The sequence below is a fragment of the Ceratina calcarata genome, unplaced genomic scaffold (assembly GCF_001652005.2).
Source record: "Ceratina calcarata isolate Rehan_Ccalc_2016 unplaced genomic scaffold, ASM165200v1 scaffold155, whole genome shotgun sequence".
Lineage (NCBI taxonomy): Eukaryota > Metazoa > Arthropoda > Insecta > Hymenoptera > Apidae > Ceratina > Ceratina calcarata.
This window is the reverse complement of record NW_017136741.1, coordinates 31,383-48,262: the sequence shown is the minus strand read 5'-3', so window position 1 is coordinate 48,262 and position 16,880 is coordinate 31,383. Positions and strand designations below refer to the sequence as shown.

General features: G+C 45.6%; 1 protein-coding gene across 1 annotated transcript; it reads left to right on the top strand.

The window, feature by feature from the left end:
• Positions 1–4,933: 4,933 nt before the first annotated feature.
• On the top strand, positions 4,934–16,823 carry LOC108632462 (uncharacterized). Its single transcript, XM_018037077.2, has 5 exons — positions 4,934–5,916; positions 6,966–7,504; positions 8,835–9,151; positions 11,186–11,485; positions 15,350–16,823. Exons 1-5 carry the CDS (start codon positions 5,747–5,749, stop codon positions 15,812–15,814), a joined length of 1,791 nt encoding a protein of 596 aa, XP_017892566.1. The 5' UTR covers positions 4,934–5,746; the 3' UTR covers positions 15,815–16,823.
• Positions 16,824–16,880: the final 57 nt, after the last annotated feature.

The following is a 16,880-nucleotide window of genomic DNA, read 5'->3' as shown; positions in this document are numbered from 1 at the left end:
GTACTGGGACAAAACGAATTTTGGAACCAGTACTTGGACATAATAGATATGTATTTAATAATTTACTGTCCAAGTTTACAATCCCTTTTGAAACTTAATACGTACAAGTGGGACAAGACGGCAGTGGCTGTCCAGGTTTAGCCCCTCACTAATTAATCGCGCTGCAATACCTGGATAAATTCCGATCTGCTATAAAACCCATTCAAACGTATGATATATTTTTCACAATAAATGATTTAGTGTATTTTCATAACTTTTCAACCCTTTCTCTTAATCCAACTGTTTCTCAATTCGCTTAGAGGCGTCATAATAATATTGTCCCAGTTCTGATTCCATACTTGTCCTACTACACCACTCGTTCAGATTAAATGTGTCCTACTACTGCGGTTGACAGCAATTTTTTTTTAATGCGATTATTTTAATACATATATTACAAAAGAAGGTTTTTTTTTCTTAAATATGACTATGAGATCCCAGCTATCTGCTAAGATGATAAGTTTTCATGTACTATGCTTAAATTTCGTAGTAAAAAAACATTATAAAAAATTTATGTTCAAAAGTGTCCAGGTAGTACCTCCTTTACCTTAGATGTAAATATTTTTGTGTCAATTTATGCCGGGCAGAGAGGGGTTAAACGAGGAGAGTAATTAATGCGAGCAATGGAAAATAAGCGTCCTCGTTAGTCGATTCTTTTTTCTCTGCTTTATTATTATCTCACTCGATTTTGTGTCACGCGTATAATGGCTCCCGCAATCAATCATTCCGCGCGAACTTTCCTATTTTCCAATGAGAAGAGCCGATGTGAAAAGTAGCGAAGCGAGTTATCTGAAGCTGGTTGGATACACTTGGTACAGACACAGGCGAAATATACCAGTAGATGTTTCACTATATGGGCTCTTCTCTCGTGTCTACCGAAATTAAAAATTAAGACTGATTCCAATAGACTCTGTCTCATGGGTATCAGTGATCAATGAAGGTAATATATAATATCTTCGGTAATTTGGGGAACGACATGGTTTTAGTTGTGGTTGAAGTTTCTCGCCCTGGTACCTGAGCAAAATTGGATGAATTTAATGTCGCTCGATTTATTGAAAAAATAGAAGTGATAATTCTCGTTGCCCGTTCAGTCATTGTTAAACGAAATAACATTGGATAAGCGTAAGAACACGAGAGATCAAATAGGATATTGTTTAAATCGTTGGACAAACGCGTGAAAATCAGAGTGCTCTGATAAAGTTATCGAAATCCCGTTAGCTATCTCGTCCGACACGCGCTGATACATTCGCCAAAAGGAAGACAATCGCGTGTGCACGTTCACAATGCGTCGCGATATTCCATTCTCGTTTATCGGACGGTTTAATTTTGCGACGTTTCACGGCCGAGTTATGGCACGGACGTATGCACCGCGTCCGGGCACGTGTACCGTGCGCGTACATTCGTGAAACAGGACGTCCTTTCATCGGACGAGGCTGACAAATTACTCGCGCGGCTTTCTTTCATCCGCTGTCGATGGAACAAAGTTATCGGAATTCAGTTTCCACGCAAAATAGAGTTTGCCAGAGTCCGACGTGTATCTTCCCAGGAGCCCTCCCAGTTTCTTCGCTGTTTCAACTTTTGGCAAAGGAAGAAAGCTTGACCCAACTTCGCGATCGATGGCCCCTTTCTTCCCATTCGTAATACTTACGTTCCCTCGTTAACGCATCTACTTGTACAGCTAGTAACAACGAAATTGAGCCAGCTACGTGCATGTGTTAGTTTCCCCTAGGGGGTCAAAATTCAAAACGAGTAATAAGTATACATCTTATTTTTTCGATGTTTGATCTGACATCGATACTGTTGGATTTTATTATAATTTTGACGCGTCAAAATAAAAAAAATTTTTATGTAGGTGGTGGTAATGTGCGTACGTTAACATTATATTTATTTTGACGCGTCAAAATTATGTTAAAATCCAACAATATCAATGCGAGATCGAGCATCGAAAAAATAAGATTTTGACTTATTACTCATTTTGAATTTTGTCTTCCTATGGGAGACAAACACATGCACGTAGCTGGTTCAATTTCGTTGTTACCAGCTGTATCACTGTCGCGTATTATTATAAACGAGCGTTGATAGCGTCGTTAAAACATTTGCAAGTGCTTATCGTCCAGCAAACAGTCTAACAGATGTTCCAGATTAATAATTTCTAATTGAGAGATTATGCTGAATCAGTAAAAAAATTATACATATGTGCAATAATCGAACAAGATATCGTGGATTTTTCCGATGACTGATTAAAAATTTATCTTTACACATTTATCTTTATCGTTCGTCTGTGTACATGGAAAATGAGCGTTGATTTCTCCGTGACCCTTTCGTCGGGAACTGTATTTTATCCTTAAATAAACTAGATTTGAACGAATAATCTGGCGAAAGCAAAGTTTAACGCTCGGTGGCTCACGGTTGTAAAGCAGCGAGAATGAAATTTTTAACTCTCCGCGTAGCAATCTTACCAGGTTGAAAACTACTTTTTCGCGTTTGAATACTTTAGTTTCCACCGTTGTAATTCGTTTCTGGGGCACCTCGGTTTCCTCTCTTTCCCCGCAGATCCGAAATTGCCTATGCACGCTTCGCGCGAAGACCTGAGTACATTTTAAACATTATTTCGATCGAGTCCACTGAATCATGAACACTTTCAATGAAACTGTACTTACAGTCCTACTTTGAATTTGTCCATTCGAGCCCTTAGATTCACGTCCATGATCGAATTAAGCGTTCATGCAATTACTTTTAAATAGAAACGAGAACGTTCCGAGGCTGTGCGCGCGCGCGTCGATCGACAAAACATCGGGCGTGCGAGATTGAATGAAAATTTGCGAACACTATTTGTACATTTTAATATAGCATTCTGCACGCGCTGCGAGTGGAACGAAAATTGTGGAGCGTGAACCGCGAAAGTTTTTCGATCCCGTACAAATGGGAGAGTTAATATCGTAGATTAAACCGCGCCTCGTTAATTGGCCACGTACATACGCCGGTGGCAATGATATTCTTTTCGCTGGAAAATTGAACGCATCCAATTACGTTATTCATGATCCTCGTATCGATCCCCGAACTCGTTTCCTCGGCTCCGTCTTGCATCGTCGTCGCTAATGAGAAAATTAATTCCCATCTGCCAAATCCATCTGGAATCCTTAGGAATCTCGCCAAGATCTAACCGTTAATTAATGTCAAATCACGTCTGTTCAATTAACGCTTGAGCGGCGAGAACGCGTGACAATTGAACGTTACCGAGCCTCGTAAAACTACTCGTCTTTCATCGGTCGCGATCCCATCGACAGAACGATAAACGTTTCAACGCGTAATCTATTGTTAATTAGGTAATAACAGGCGAACCGGGTCATCATTAATTAATAGATCATTTGCATGTATCGTTAAACACTCGGTTGAATTTCAGACGGTCAACGTTAGTAGCCCGGAATATTAACGACACGTTGGAACGTTCGATTATTAAATAAATTTTCCACGGTGTTTTCGATAAAATCAAGAAGGCAACGAGAGTAAGTGGCGGATAGGAAGGTGGTAGAGAGTGTTCGCAGAGGTGCGCGCCGGAAGCTGGAGGAGTCCGGGGGAAGCGAGTTTGCACGGCACACGCGACGCCGAAAGGAAGTTTCTGGGTTTCGACCACGTGTATCGTGTCCAAACGTTCTCTCGTGGCAGGCCGCCAGGTATGCAGGACAGTAGGTCGACGTCTCCGGTTCCTCTTGCTCTTCGTTTTTTCCCTCCTGCCTCCGGTCTCCGCCTTTTTCCTCTCTTCCGTTCAACGTCGGTAAATCGTGCATGCGAAATGAAAACTCTCGACGCCGAGATCACTGTCTCTGCCTGTGTACTTACGTCGTTTCTCTAATTCGCGACCGTGTAATGGTTACCAATTTCATGCGTTCCTGCAACGATATAAGAGACGCGATCTCGAGAGAAACTTCTTTCGTTATATTGAATCTCTCCATAAATCGCGGTCTATTCGTCTTTCACGGACAAACCACTCGTGGAGACAATATGAGAAACGCGACTGTGAGATCGAGACTTTATTCAATTCTTCTATAAATATACAAAGTGGAGTCTATCGATGCGTTTCAATGAACGAACCACTTGTACCCGGATGTTTCTTGTTTCTTTAGTCTCAAAGAATTTAGCTATTCCGTAGCGGGTCCGCGTTTCCCGAGGAAAAACGTAAAGTAATGCTTATTCCGTAATTGCGTTCCCGAGAGACTTTTTTTTCCTAGCGTTTCCTTCATTCTCGCGCGTCGCCTGTCTCCACGTTAGTTTATCTTCTCCCGAACACTTTTCCCGTCGAGTCCTGCTACGCCGTTTCCTGATTACGTTAGCCTCGTTTCTCCACCGTCACCATCCATTATTTTCTTTCCCCTCGCAGCTTTGTCGTTCTTCCGCCTCCGCTTTTCCTTTTATTGTCAATACGATTTTCCGCTGTGCGCTCTTAACTCGCTCTCTCCGAGTTAACAATCAACCCTTGAGAGAGTTTCTTTTTTCTCGTTTCTCCTTCGAACCATTTAATATTTCTCGAATCAGCCGGTGGTTGCGGTAGATCAAAGTCACTGATGATTATCCTCTCGAAATTAATCAACCCCTGCAATATTCGTTTCTACGAAACAGTTGTTTCTCGTTTAACGCTTGCATTTCTCTAATGCGGTTCTGTTGAATTTCTAACGTGATTACCTGGTAACGAAGGCTCGAGCGTGTGTTCCTTCGGTGAAACCGAGTACGATTCTGCACGGTGGGAGAGGAAAAAGAGAGGAGAGGATTGGAATTATGTATCTCGCTCGTGAGAGCCATCCGCGCGATTCCCTCTGTGTCCCGTTCCACCTCCATCGAGCGGAGCTCAGAGGGGCCGCGTGTATCCTTCGAGGAGACGGCCAAGGATTTCGTTGTTCGCGCTTCTCGCGGACATGTCGGATCAGCCGAAGTCGCGGCCGAAATTCGTGCTCTTCTTTTTTTTTAATAATCGCCAGGGAACTGTGATTGAAACGGTAGATTCAACAGTGTTTGGAATTGATTGACCTGAAAGTTGGGTGCTCGCGTTCGTCGCGAGGATAATAATTGTGCTCGGATCACCGTCAAGAATCGTTACGTCGACCGTCCGATTGTTACAGAGAGGTATACAACGTTACACGCACAGATGGCTGCAATTCCATGGCAAATTGTATCCGACAAACGATCGAATTCAACGTCGCGTTACATTAAATCCACCGAGTAATCGCTAAATGCGGTAAACGTTATAATTAGAAAACAGATCCGATTGGTGATCGATTAATTCTCTTTTCATTCGATCGTAAAAGTGGTTCGAAGTTTCGGTGAACGAAGTGGTGATTGGGTACGCAGGTCTCGAAGTGGGCCGGTCGACCCCGAGGCTATAGGCCAGAGTTTGATACGGCGGCCGTTAGAGGAGAGCGTGCTGACGCCGAGGATCGAAGAAGAAAGTAACGATCGCCTCGCAAGGATGACTCATTCGTTCTTCTTTTGAATGAAATCGCTTTGACCGGACCTACGCGTCTGACCAAGGATCAGAGATAAGAAAAAGATCATTTCGGGTCGGCGATCAAACGTCGAATTCGAGCATGCGAGACGTCGCGAGGGGACGGAAAGGTTAAAGGGGAAGGTCGAATGAATTGAAGGAAGTCGATTCAGAATCGAAAGGAAAGAAAAGACAGACAGATACATTGAAGAGGAACAAGACGAAGAGATCGAGATGAGTAGAAGGACGGTTCCGGCTGGGTTGAACTCGTGCGAGAGGATAAGACCGGAACGACCGAGGAATCCCATCCAGAGACTCGTCTGGGCTCCCGGTTCTCAATTTCAAGTCGGCCAGATCGGGTTGCTCGAGGACGAGGGCTCGAATCCGCGGATGGCTTTGAGAAGGTACACTTCGATCACGCTAAATCCACCATTAGGAGCTATCGGTTTGACCCTCCGTCGGGCAGTCTTTCGAAAGCTGATCGATCTTTTCATATTTTAATCCTCGCGATTTCATATTTTTTCTAACACAAAATCCGTCGAATGATTACGATCTTGTACGACGAACGTAGTAAATAATAATTAGCGCGCGTGACACGGGTCAACGGTTAAACGTATAAATTCATGTGCGGTGACTCGATTACCGTTAATTTCTGCGCATAATTCATTATTAAACTGCGTACGGTCACGCGGTTTATGAGCAGTTGTTATAACATGTAGAAAGTGAAACGAGCCTGTCGACCGATCTTTTTCAAGAGGAGGTCGGGGGCGGTGAATGGGAATGGGAAACAATGGTTTAGAGCCTAAAACGGATTATGCGTGTGACAGAGCCCGCCACGATTACGGTCATATTGATCGGTTAGACAAACGGAACAGGTTGGTTGCGTCCCTGCGGTACGCGTCGCGATACATAGGACACGAACACAGAGAGTGTGCGTGTAGCCAACAGTGAAACACGGCCATCGATTACAGGCAAGACGTTCGCTGAAATTTCAATGAGATTCCACCCAGAACAGCTTACTACCCCGGGAATACGTTTACAATATAATAATACTTTCCCTTGACAAAGAGTTCTCGATTCACGCAGTAATACGACGTTTAATGAACAAAAGTAGAAGAACAATCGTTTCATGCGTTCAGTTGCACTTGCAGAATTTTGCAACTTTGTACGTCTTCCATTTGATGTTACTTGATCACATTAAACAAATAACTGTTTTGATGCTAGAACTTCTACCAGAGGGGTCAAAATGAACTGTTTCACAGAATTAGTTGTTTGCATATTTTAGATAAAGTCATACGAAATTCTAGAAAACAAAATGTATTGAGAATGAATAATGATTATAAGAAATGGCAAACAAATCATTTCGACACCTCTTGGCAGATCTAGTGTTAAGTATTAAATTCTCTCTCTGGTCGATGACAAGGTGTGAAAATGAAAACGTGTTTGGTATCAGGCTGCTGAGATTGTACGAAGGAAGACAATATCGCGAGGCGGCCGCGTTTCTGATGAAGCTGCCTCGGTACACCTTGAAGGCGACTCTGCCGGACATTCCAGTGGACCTGTTGATCGAGACGCTCCCTCACAGCCTCTCATTGCTGGAGGCTCTGTACTCGCGACTCCTCGAATTGCACGTGAACGATGCGAAGATACTGAGGGTGGAACAGTTGCTGTGGAGGATCGTCCACCTGATCTCGACCAGCCAGGACCACTTCCGTCTGAGAATCTGGTGCAAGCTGCTGGTATCGCTGAACAGGTTGGCACCGAACGCAAAGGCTACTCTTCTGGCGAGGAAACGAGCCCTGGAGAGGGCCGTAGAGGGACTGGGCAAACACGGTCTGGTGGCGTCTTGTCAGAATTCGGACAACGGCGGTGCGTCGAACTTGGCCCCTTTGCCGGTCGCCTTGAAGGAGCAGCTCGAGAACAGGATCGAAGCGTACAAACTGGCCGTGCACAAGATAGAGAGCTTCGGGAAGCATGCCAGAGCTCACAAAGGTATCATCTTCCCTTTGAACGAGGAATCCAAATATCGCGAGTCCGTTCATAAGTCTTAAGACGTCGACGCGTATCTGACAAATATCCAAGACTAAAAGTGATTTCGACCGAGAGAAATCATTGAGTAAATATTTGATTCATCAAAGTATCACAAACTCTCATCTATTCATTGATGCTCGTCGGAGAACGTCCCGTTCACCGTGTCTTGAGAGTTATGAACGAAGGTGTACAGATTTTTTCGCGCACAGCGGGGAGAAAGTCTGAAAGTCTGTAGGTGGTCCACTTTCGACGATTGTGGGAATCGGGAAGATGAGCAGACGAAACGATTCAATTTCTAGTAGGGTGGTTCGAAGGAAGGGAGTCGGCGGAAATAAATTGGTCGATCAAACGACCCGCGATTTCAGGCTGTCGTTCAGACAGAGCCTGTCGATTTAAACATAAACTCAGTGCGAGACCATTGTCCCGGTGCTCTTAATAATAATAATAATTTCGAATCGATGAACATAACGACAATTAGAACACTAATGGCGAAGAACTGATATCGGAACGCGAATTAATTGATGTTTAATAATCGCATGGGATTAGATATTTTAATCCGAAAGATTAATTATTGAATTAAAGAATATTTATTTGAATCAAATTTCGTGAACAAGCCTGAACCGGGGTTCGACCACGAGGTACCAGATTTTAATGCAGCTGCAACGGACGCATTACATTTCCGAGCGTAAATACGCAAATAGATGCGACGGACGTTAATGCGCTTACATCGATGCGGCTGTCGGCGCTCGTGGACCGTGGCTCGTGTCGAACACGGTAAAACACGGCGCGTGCGAGTCTCCGTCGTCGACGCGCGACACGTTTTCGATCTTCGTAAAGGGACGACGATCGTTCCGCCGAAACGCGCGAGAAAAATTGTACGAAATGAACGCGTAGTTTCGCGATAAATAGAGGTAATTCGTCACGGAGTGTACAGGCTGAGACGATAAGAACCACCATTCGGAATAATGAAATATTCATTGAAACGTATTTGTCAATGCTGGAGAAGAAAAATATATTCGTTCGTCTTATCAAATGTAACGTCGGGACGCGAGGTATCTCTTATCAATAGTTTTTATCGATTCGCGCCGGAGTTAATTGCCGAATAATTGGCGAGGCTGTAATTTATTGGACTCGCCGATTAATTTGCGTCGCCAATTTGCCGGGGTCGGAGCTAATAGGTTCTCCCGCTGTGTACGCGCGAGTGAAATCATAGATTTCTCTAATAAAATAAATTTCACGCGCGTCTCATCCGAAGAGAAAAGTAAATTGGTGATACGTCTGCACCGTTCAGCGGATCAAGGCGTACAGGCCGCTTCACACCAGAGGCAACTTTCGCTGAAATACAGCGAGATCCAGCAGCGGCTGATCGATAACCAAAGCCTGCTGAACACCCTGGAGAAAGCCGGCGACCCGAGCAGCTTAGAAACTTTGTTATCCGAGCTGAAACGCAGGGTCGAACAGGACAAGGAGGCTCTCAGACAATGGACGGCCTTAAGAAGATCCAGCATCGCTGGGAACGCGAAAAATCCACCCCTGGCTGCCAGACTCCTTCAATTCTCCAGGGGCTGCGAGCTCGCGTTGCAATTGATGACCCAGGACAACGTACAGGTACGGAATAAAGTCGGAGGACGAAATATATTTGAAAATTGAAATCTGCACTATTTGCACTTTGGACACTTTTATGAATCACGTTATGCAGTTCTATTCTCTGCATATCTTTTCTTTCGTAAATGCATGAAATATCCAGTTCAGTGACAGACAAACCCTCTCTGCGCTCCAAAGTTTTTCTACAAGCTTAACTCAAACCAAGGGACACATTTAAGTTCTCGACTTACTTGTCTCACTGCTTCGATTGAACGGTGAAAAACGTAGCTGAGAACGTTCGTGGTCGTTTAGTCGTCTCTGGCGTGCTTAATGAAAGATCGGCCGTTTCGTGGAATAAATTAGTTTCGCGAAAAACTCTGCTGCACATTCCCCTGAGAATCGGTGGCTCAGCTATTCGAACGAAGATAGCACTCGCAAAGTCCTTTGGCCACGTGACGTCCCTCAAGGACCCCTGAGCGCTCTTAAATTACCCGAGTCCGACCGACGTTGCCTTTCGATCTCTGAGAACGCAGACTCATCTCGCGTCGATTAAACATTTTTTCTCCCATCTCTCGTTCGAGTCAGTCGGATGTGCAAATAAATGTACGGACCGATTAAATTGTGCAAACAAATCCATAATCGTAAATAAACGAGAAACGAATTAATTTGTACAGTGAAACGCAGTGAAACGTGCAATGAAATGATATTCCTTGGCGGACGAAATTGACATCGAGTCCGAACGGAATGAGAATTATTCGTAGATAGGTTTAAAGCTATTCGGAAATTTAGGTAACCAAATTTCTGTGGATCGCCGCACGGAACGCGATGAATGGCCAGAGACTCGGAATCGGCGAACGCACCGTATCGAATCTGAATAAACAATTCGAATGCATTTTGTTCGGCATGTGGGTCGGCGTTAATGATCAAATATCACGACCAGGTACAACTAATTATTATTTGTGCGCGCGGTATCCGTAAAATAATTTGGTAGATTTCTCTTTTCGATGGACGCGGCTAATTAAAGACACCCGTTAACGAGTTCGCCGTAATTAATCCGATGAAAATCAGCTTTACGACCGTTGTTCCACCGGCCGGATTCGAAACCGAAATTTAGAGAGATGATCGACGAGGACGAGTCGCGATCTTTCTCGTCGTAAATCGTCGTTCGAGGAAGACGTTAACTACGCGTCCCCGATTTCACGTTCGATCCTCGAAAGTCGTTTTCTATAAACATTTTCTTCTCGGTTTTCTCGTTCCGGTAAGCCGCTCACGTAACGTTTGGGTTCAGCCGATTCGAGAACGAGCAGATAAGTTTAAAATATGGAAGAGGGGATATTCCCCTGTGTCCGAACGACCCCCTGGTGCAAGAATTATCGACGACTCGTACAGATTGAATATCGGCGGAGAAAGAACAGAGGATGAAATCTTGCAGATAGTTTAGCCCGGGGCGGGAGTCTGAAGGAAAGACGTGAACTATTGGGTTGGGGAATAAGTTCGTAGCGTTTTTACCGAAGACTTTTATTTAAACAAAAAACAATAATTATATCAATAAGTTAATCAATTATAGAATCGTTTTATGATCGCAGTTCATTTTTTCCGCCAATTCACGACTGGTTTGGCGACCGTTCTCCTTCAAAAGTGATTTGAGACGTTCTTCATCGAATTCAGAAGGCCTTCCGCTGCGGGACGAGTCCTCGACGTTAAAGTCGCCATTTTTTAACTTTGCAAACCATTTCCGTGCTGTAGACTCGCCTATGACACCTTCTCCATACACGTCGCAAATGTCCCGGGCTGCTTCGGCAGCTTTTTGACCTCGATGAAAAACAAAGAAGAGCAGGTGTCGAAAATGTTGATTTTTGCCTCCTGGGTATTCCATTTCTAAGCCTCAAAACTAATAAAAAATTAAATAACTCAAAAATACAATTAACATAGTTTTGTAGAGCAGAAAGAGTTCTATCGAATGAATACTTACCCGTTGCCAAACAGCAAACAAATCGTTGTAAAATTAAAGAAATTATAAAAACACTATGAACTTATTCCCCAACCTAATATTTTCAGGCGTTCGAGCCGGGAGAGAATCTCGACTACGAGGAGGAGTCCAGCAGCAGCGCCGGGTACCACACGGACGAGAGCTGCAGCCCGACGCCGGAGCCGGTGGTGAGAAACGGCGGCGGTCCGAATATAACGGAAGGTAGTTTCTTAAATTCAACGTCCGACGTAACCGCGGGACGACTGGCCGAAAGGTACGCGGCTCTCTACGGCCAGGCGCATTTGCATACTTTGGACGCTCTGGACGCCATGGAACCCCTGAAGGATGCGGCCGACCTGAAAGCCAGGATCCTCTATTCAGTGGTCGTGGTAAGTGGCACTTTATGCAAAATAGGAGGAATAATCATCGCCACCTTTTAATGCGTTTGCATCCCGGCGTCCGTCAAAGAGACCGACCAGTCACAGTGCTTAAGTACCACTCGTTAACGCTCCTCTCTCTGTTTAGACCCGCGCGAATTAACGCCTTACACGAGTCCTAACTCTGACGAGCTCTCCTCTTCCCTTCGTCCAATTTCAGTCAATGATTTCATCAAGACGCGTCGTTTACGAGTTTACAACAGAGATCGTTAAGTGAATTTGTCCTCGTGTTTTAAAACGGATTCGGTCCATCGAACGTGGGAATCTTTACAAAGAGATTTAACCTTCGGCAGATTTATGGCGAAAGTTAATCTACCGCGCAGGGGGTGAAAATCCTGAACACGTTTCCCGTTCAGCCGTGAACAACTAAAGCGATTCCGCGATTAACGATTGCGATAGAGTAGCAGGCTGAAATTATCGAGAGCCATTTAATATTTAATACACTCGTGGATATTATTCCTGAGAGCGTATTGTAGGAAACGTGCGGCCATAAACTCTATGCGGGAAGTTTGTTGGGTAAAGTTGCGTCGACCTTATGACTCGCTGTTACCGCAATTCACGACGCTAATCAATTTCGTATACACGCTGATGTTTATCACGATTATTTTACGATCTCGCCGAAGTTCGCGAGCAAACGTTTTCATTCCTTTTTTCAATAGACTTTTTTACAAGCTACCCGCGACAATAATTCACTCTAGAACCCGCTATAGCAACGCTGCCCCGGCTCCATGTCGACTGTCCGAATTATTGAATTTCTCTCGGCGTTCGCCTTTTTTTCTCTTTCCTCTCCACGTGTCGCCTGGAAAAACCTACCAGCGTTGTTCCTTCGTAAGTGACGTTTTATCGTCGGAAATCTCGTTCCCTCGAGGTTGACTACGGTTCAAGAAAAATGAACTGTGCCCCGTTACTTATCGAGCTCCTCTGACTCGATCTCGTCCCCTGCTCCTCGACGGGTAGCACACGTTAAAATTTAAGACGATTCTCGAATACAGCAATTGATTAAACACGAGTTATTGCATAAAATATCAGTTTTAAGAGCTCTGGCAAACGTAAGATTCGTAAGAGTTGAACGTCCATTAATGATCTAAAAAAATGTAATTAGCCGTTTCGTACGACCGTGGAAATTGATTCAGCCTGTACATTCGTTCGCTCGTTAATTCCGTTTGTTGCTCTGTATCCGTAAGTCGAAAAGGTACACGCGAAAGAATAATGAATTCTTCCTACCCCCCGGTACCGCGAACAAAGGGGGTCGTTTTGCTCGGATTGGAAAGCGAAACGCGACGGGAGCTTCCGTGCGATAAACCTGATTTCCCTGGAATTGTGTAGTTCGCTTGACGCGGTCCAGGCCAGCGCAATTTGTCCCGTTCATTTTTCTATCAATTTCATCCAACGACGCCTGTCCAAGTGCCGTTTTAATTGTTCCCTTTACCCGGTGCTCGGCGAAAATTGCCGGCAGGGTTTCCCGAACATTTCCCTTTGTCGCTTCGAGAACTCTTCTGGTTCGGTTCGCTTCGCATTCGAGTCGAGAGAAACTCGTTACACTCGCTTCTCGAAACGTGTAAACAGTAAAACATGTTTCATACGATTATACAATGTTCGATGCAACGAGTTTCGTACAACGATCGTTGCATTTTGGTATAATCATTGTTACCCCGTTTGGTACGACTCGTGCGCTAATTGAAAATAGACTGCTTATGACCGTCGTGTCGAGTATATATAGATTCCTGACGGATTTGAAGAGCGGAATCGAGGAATTCGGAGCGCAGTCGAAAAGGGTGAGCGCGGCAATGCACACAGGTATAGGGGCGAAGATTATTTTTGCCGGCACTCTACCACGCACCTGTCTCCCGTCCGATCGATCGACCATTAACGTCAAAGCCGTCGCCGACGAAGTGACCGGGAGGAGGGAGAGGGTGCACTTTTGCGATCGAGTGTACCCGGCAAGTGGCAGAGGCGGCTAGTCCGTCAGCCTGTGGCGATTACTTTGCATACATACAAGTTACCTCTCCGCACACCGTTACCCGAGAAATCGATGAGCTAAAATAAATACCTGCGACGAAACCCGCCACAACGCGTATATCTATCTCTTTATCTGAAGTGTATCCGCCTGTATCGTGCGTCGTATCACTGTAACGTTGCATCGTTGTTCTTAAGTCATGTAATTAATCATGTAACAGATTGTGTTTCATTAGAAGGTCTCGTATGTGAATCATTTAAAGATGTATAGGATTCATATTAATGTTAAAAAGTTTTTATGCAGGATTTCGTAGAACCTCGACGCATTTTAACAAAATGCGATTCGTTGTTACAAGATCTGATATTTTAAACGGTGCCCGACAGGGACGCGGTTTAATTGAATGCCGACTAAAGAAGAGGGTTGATACCTTGAGCACTTTGTAACAATTTGCCGTTTCACGGCGCCCGCGGGTTGTTCCGCGATCGGTCGACCGCGACCGAGGAGGAATAACGAGGCACGCTTTGTACGCGCCGGCAAAAAGACGACGTCACGGGAAAAGAGGAGATAAACCATGAAACTCGCGGGCCGTACGTGCGTGAACTTTTCGACTCGCGAGTCGTAATGCACGTAACGGGACCACGTGGTAACGGTTAGGCAGAGGAATGATCGGTAAGTGACTCGCCTCGTTTCTCTGTCTCTGGTAATTAACGCGGTGACTTAATAATCGACCGCAGCCAGATCGCGACTCGTTACGTTCCATCGTTGCGTGTCGTGCGTGCGTAGATCGTGGGCCATTGTTCTCGTTTCTCATGCGAGGTTCAACGCGTATCCCGCTACGATCTTCGCGAGATACCTGTAACTAAGCGTCTCACCGTTTCGCGCATAATTGTCAGGATAGTTTACAAGAGTCGGAAATCTGTCCAAGAGCGGACAGAATTAATTGGTGGAGTTACGATATTCGACCCGTCCGGAATTGTCACCGGTCCGAGCTTAGTGCTTTACTTAGGTAGTTAGTTCCACAGCAATTTCCGATACTCCGGGCTCCTCCGTCCGGCATCAAAGTTGGACATCGTCGTCGCGTCGTGACGAGTTTTTCATTCCCCATCCATCCACGTATGAACGACTGACAAATTTAATTTACTAAACGCCGAATGGACTACGCGAACGAACCGTGTAAAAAGCGTTTCTCGTTTTCCGATTGACCCGTTAAATTTAACTCGGTTTTATCCTCGCTTACTTTAGCACACGGTCCGGAATTAACATCGCAGATTTGGAAATTATTTGGATCGGCATAAATTACGAAGCGATAGCAGCTTGGGAGAGCTTTTTGTGCAACGAAGAATTTGTAATATTTTAATGCCACGGAGCAGCGGCGATGCAATTTGCATCCGTAATAACGAAGTGACCGCATACATCCGGGATGTTGCGTAAAAAGAAAATCGTTTCTGATTAATTCTGTACTACCGCGATAATTGAGAGATAAGCTCGTCGAGGGTTTCCTTCTAATTGGAACAACCGCGTTCCCTTTGAAAGAAGAATTCATTTTTCCCGAACGATGGCCGCCGAGTTTTCCCACGCGGCAGATCTATGAAGTTTCGGCGAGTTTTCCTCGTAACGACGTAAAGTCCGTAAAGTAGCGGCGAGCGTCGGAGCGGAATTAATTTTGCGCCTTGAATAAATCGCAGGATTATCGACGCTGATCCCAGATATAACTCAGCTTGGCTCGAATAAAAAATGAAAATCCTGCTCCCAATTCCTAAACTGCCGTCCCGCTTGAATAATTATCGTGCGTTACGTTAAGTAAATCATTATTTATGCATCGACGCCGGAAACGATGAGATCGGTTCTGTCGATTTCAGCTGTCGTGGCGCCTAGCAGGGATGGTCCAGACGTCGAGGTATCTGGAGGCGGTGAGGATTCTGAACGGTACCGCGTCGAGCACGGTGCAGACGACACCGGAGCTGGAGGAATGCGTGAAGCGGCAGTTGGCGACTTCCGGCGCGCGAACCGGTTCTCAGGAGGTCGCGGAACAGGTGGTCAGCCAGCTGGAGAGAACGCTGTACGACTTTCCGTGTCTGCGAGGATGCGCCGAGGTGAGGAGGTACGCCGATGCCTGCTCCAGTTTGGCCTGGGCCTGTCTGGCGCGTGCCACGCCGTTGGTCCTCGACGTGGCGCAGGCCCTCGAGTTCAGACGGGACATCCACCTCAGGCACCACGCCTCCCCGAACCCGAACGGAATCAGAATAAAGACCGTCCTGTGGCCTGGCTTGAGGGAGGGCTGTCAGGGACCTTGCCTTCACCGAGCGATCGTCCTCACCTCTTGATCCACTCCCAGAATCCCTGGCAACGTTAAAGAAATCCTGACGAGTGAGCACGGATATAATTATCCCGGGGCGGATGGCAAGTCGTAGCCGTGCCACTTGATGGACCACCGCGGTAACGTTTTAATGATTCCATTTTACGCGAGAGTAGAATAGGCGGAAGTAAATGGACGCGAGGAGAGTGGCTACGCCGTTGGCTGCTCCAATTTCCACGCGTGCCTCGTCGCAGTCTTGGATTTCCCAAGGGGAACTGGAATTACATTTATCCGCCGTCTTGTGTAACAGAAACGCGTCGCACTCTTTACCGCGTCGCGAGAGATAGGTTTTAACGCTGGCGCCGCGATGAGATTCTTTAATGCGCGCATTAACATTCAATCTCAAAGAAATCCGAGTTGTTTCCATAAGCGTGGGAAACACGAGACGAACGTCAAAGCTTAGAAAATTACGCACAGTTTCACGTTTCATTCTGTCGTAGTGGAAAAACTTCGGGCACGTAGACGTGCGATTGAAATTGGACGATTGGTTCGTGGCCGAAGTTTGCGCGTAACTTTTCGCGGAACAGATGCTGCACTTCCAAGTGAAAGTTCGTATTAGAGATCCGATAGCTGCAGATGCGGCTCGGAAATGTTCGACGTATCGGTGCACCGGTAGCGGGCGAATCGCCGCCAGTGTCGTCACTCTCGGGAACTCGGAATTCCAAGCACGAACCACGACACGTCCCCTTGTCCTCGATTTAATACGGAGTAGAGAAAGACTCGAGAAAAATAGTCTTCACCGACTGGCGGGGAACTCGATTTTTTCGTCGGAGTAATAAGATCATTTGCACTCCTTAAATACGACGATGAATCATGCCGTTATCTAAAGTGGATTCATCCCCTTGAACGTTGTTTAGCCTCGAGCAGCATCGAGACCGACCCCTGGTCCATCCCTCGTCTCCGTAGATTAATTTCTCACTTTCAAAGCCAAATTGAGGTGAGACGCGTCGACGAGATCGAATGTGTGCAAAAATAATAAATATGTAAAACTGTTCGGAATATGAAAAGCCGTGTTTCGCACGTCTCATCAGTGC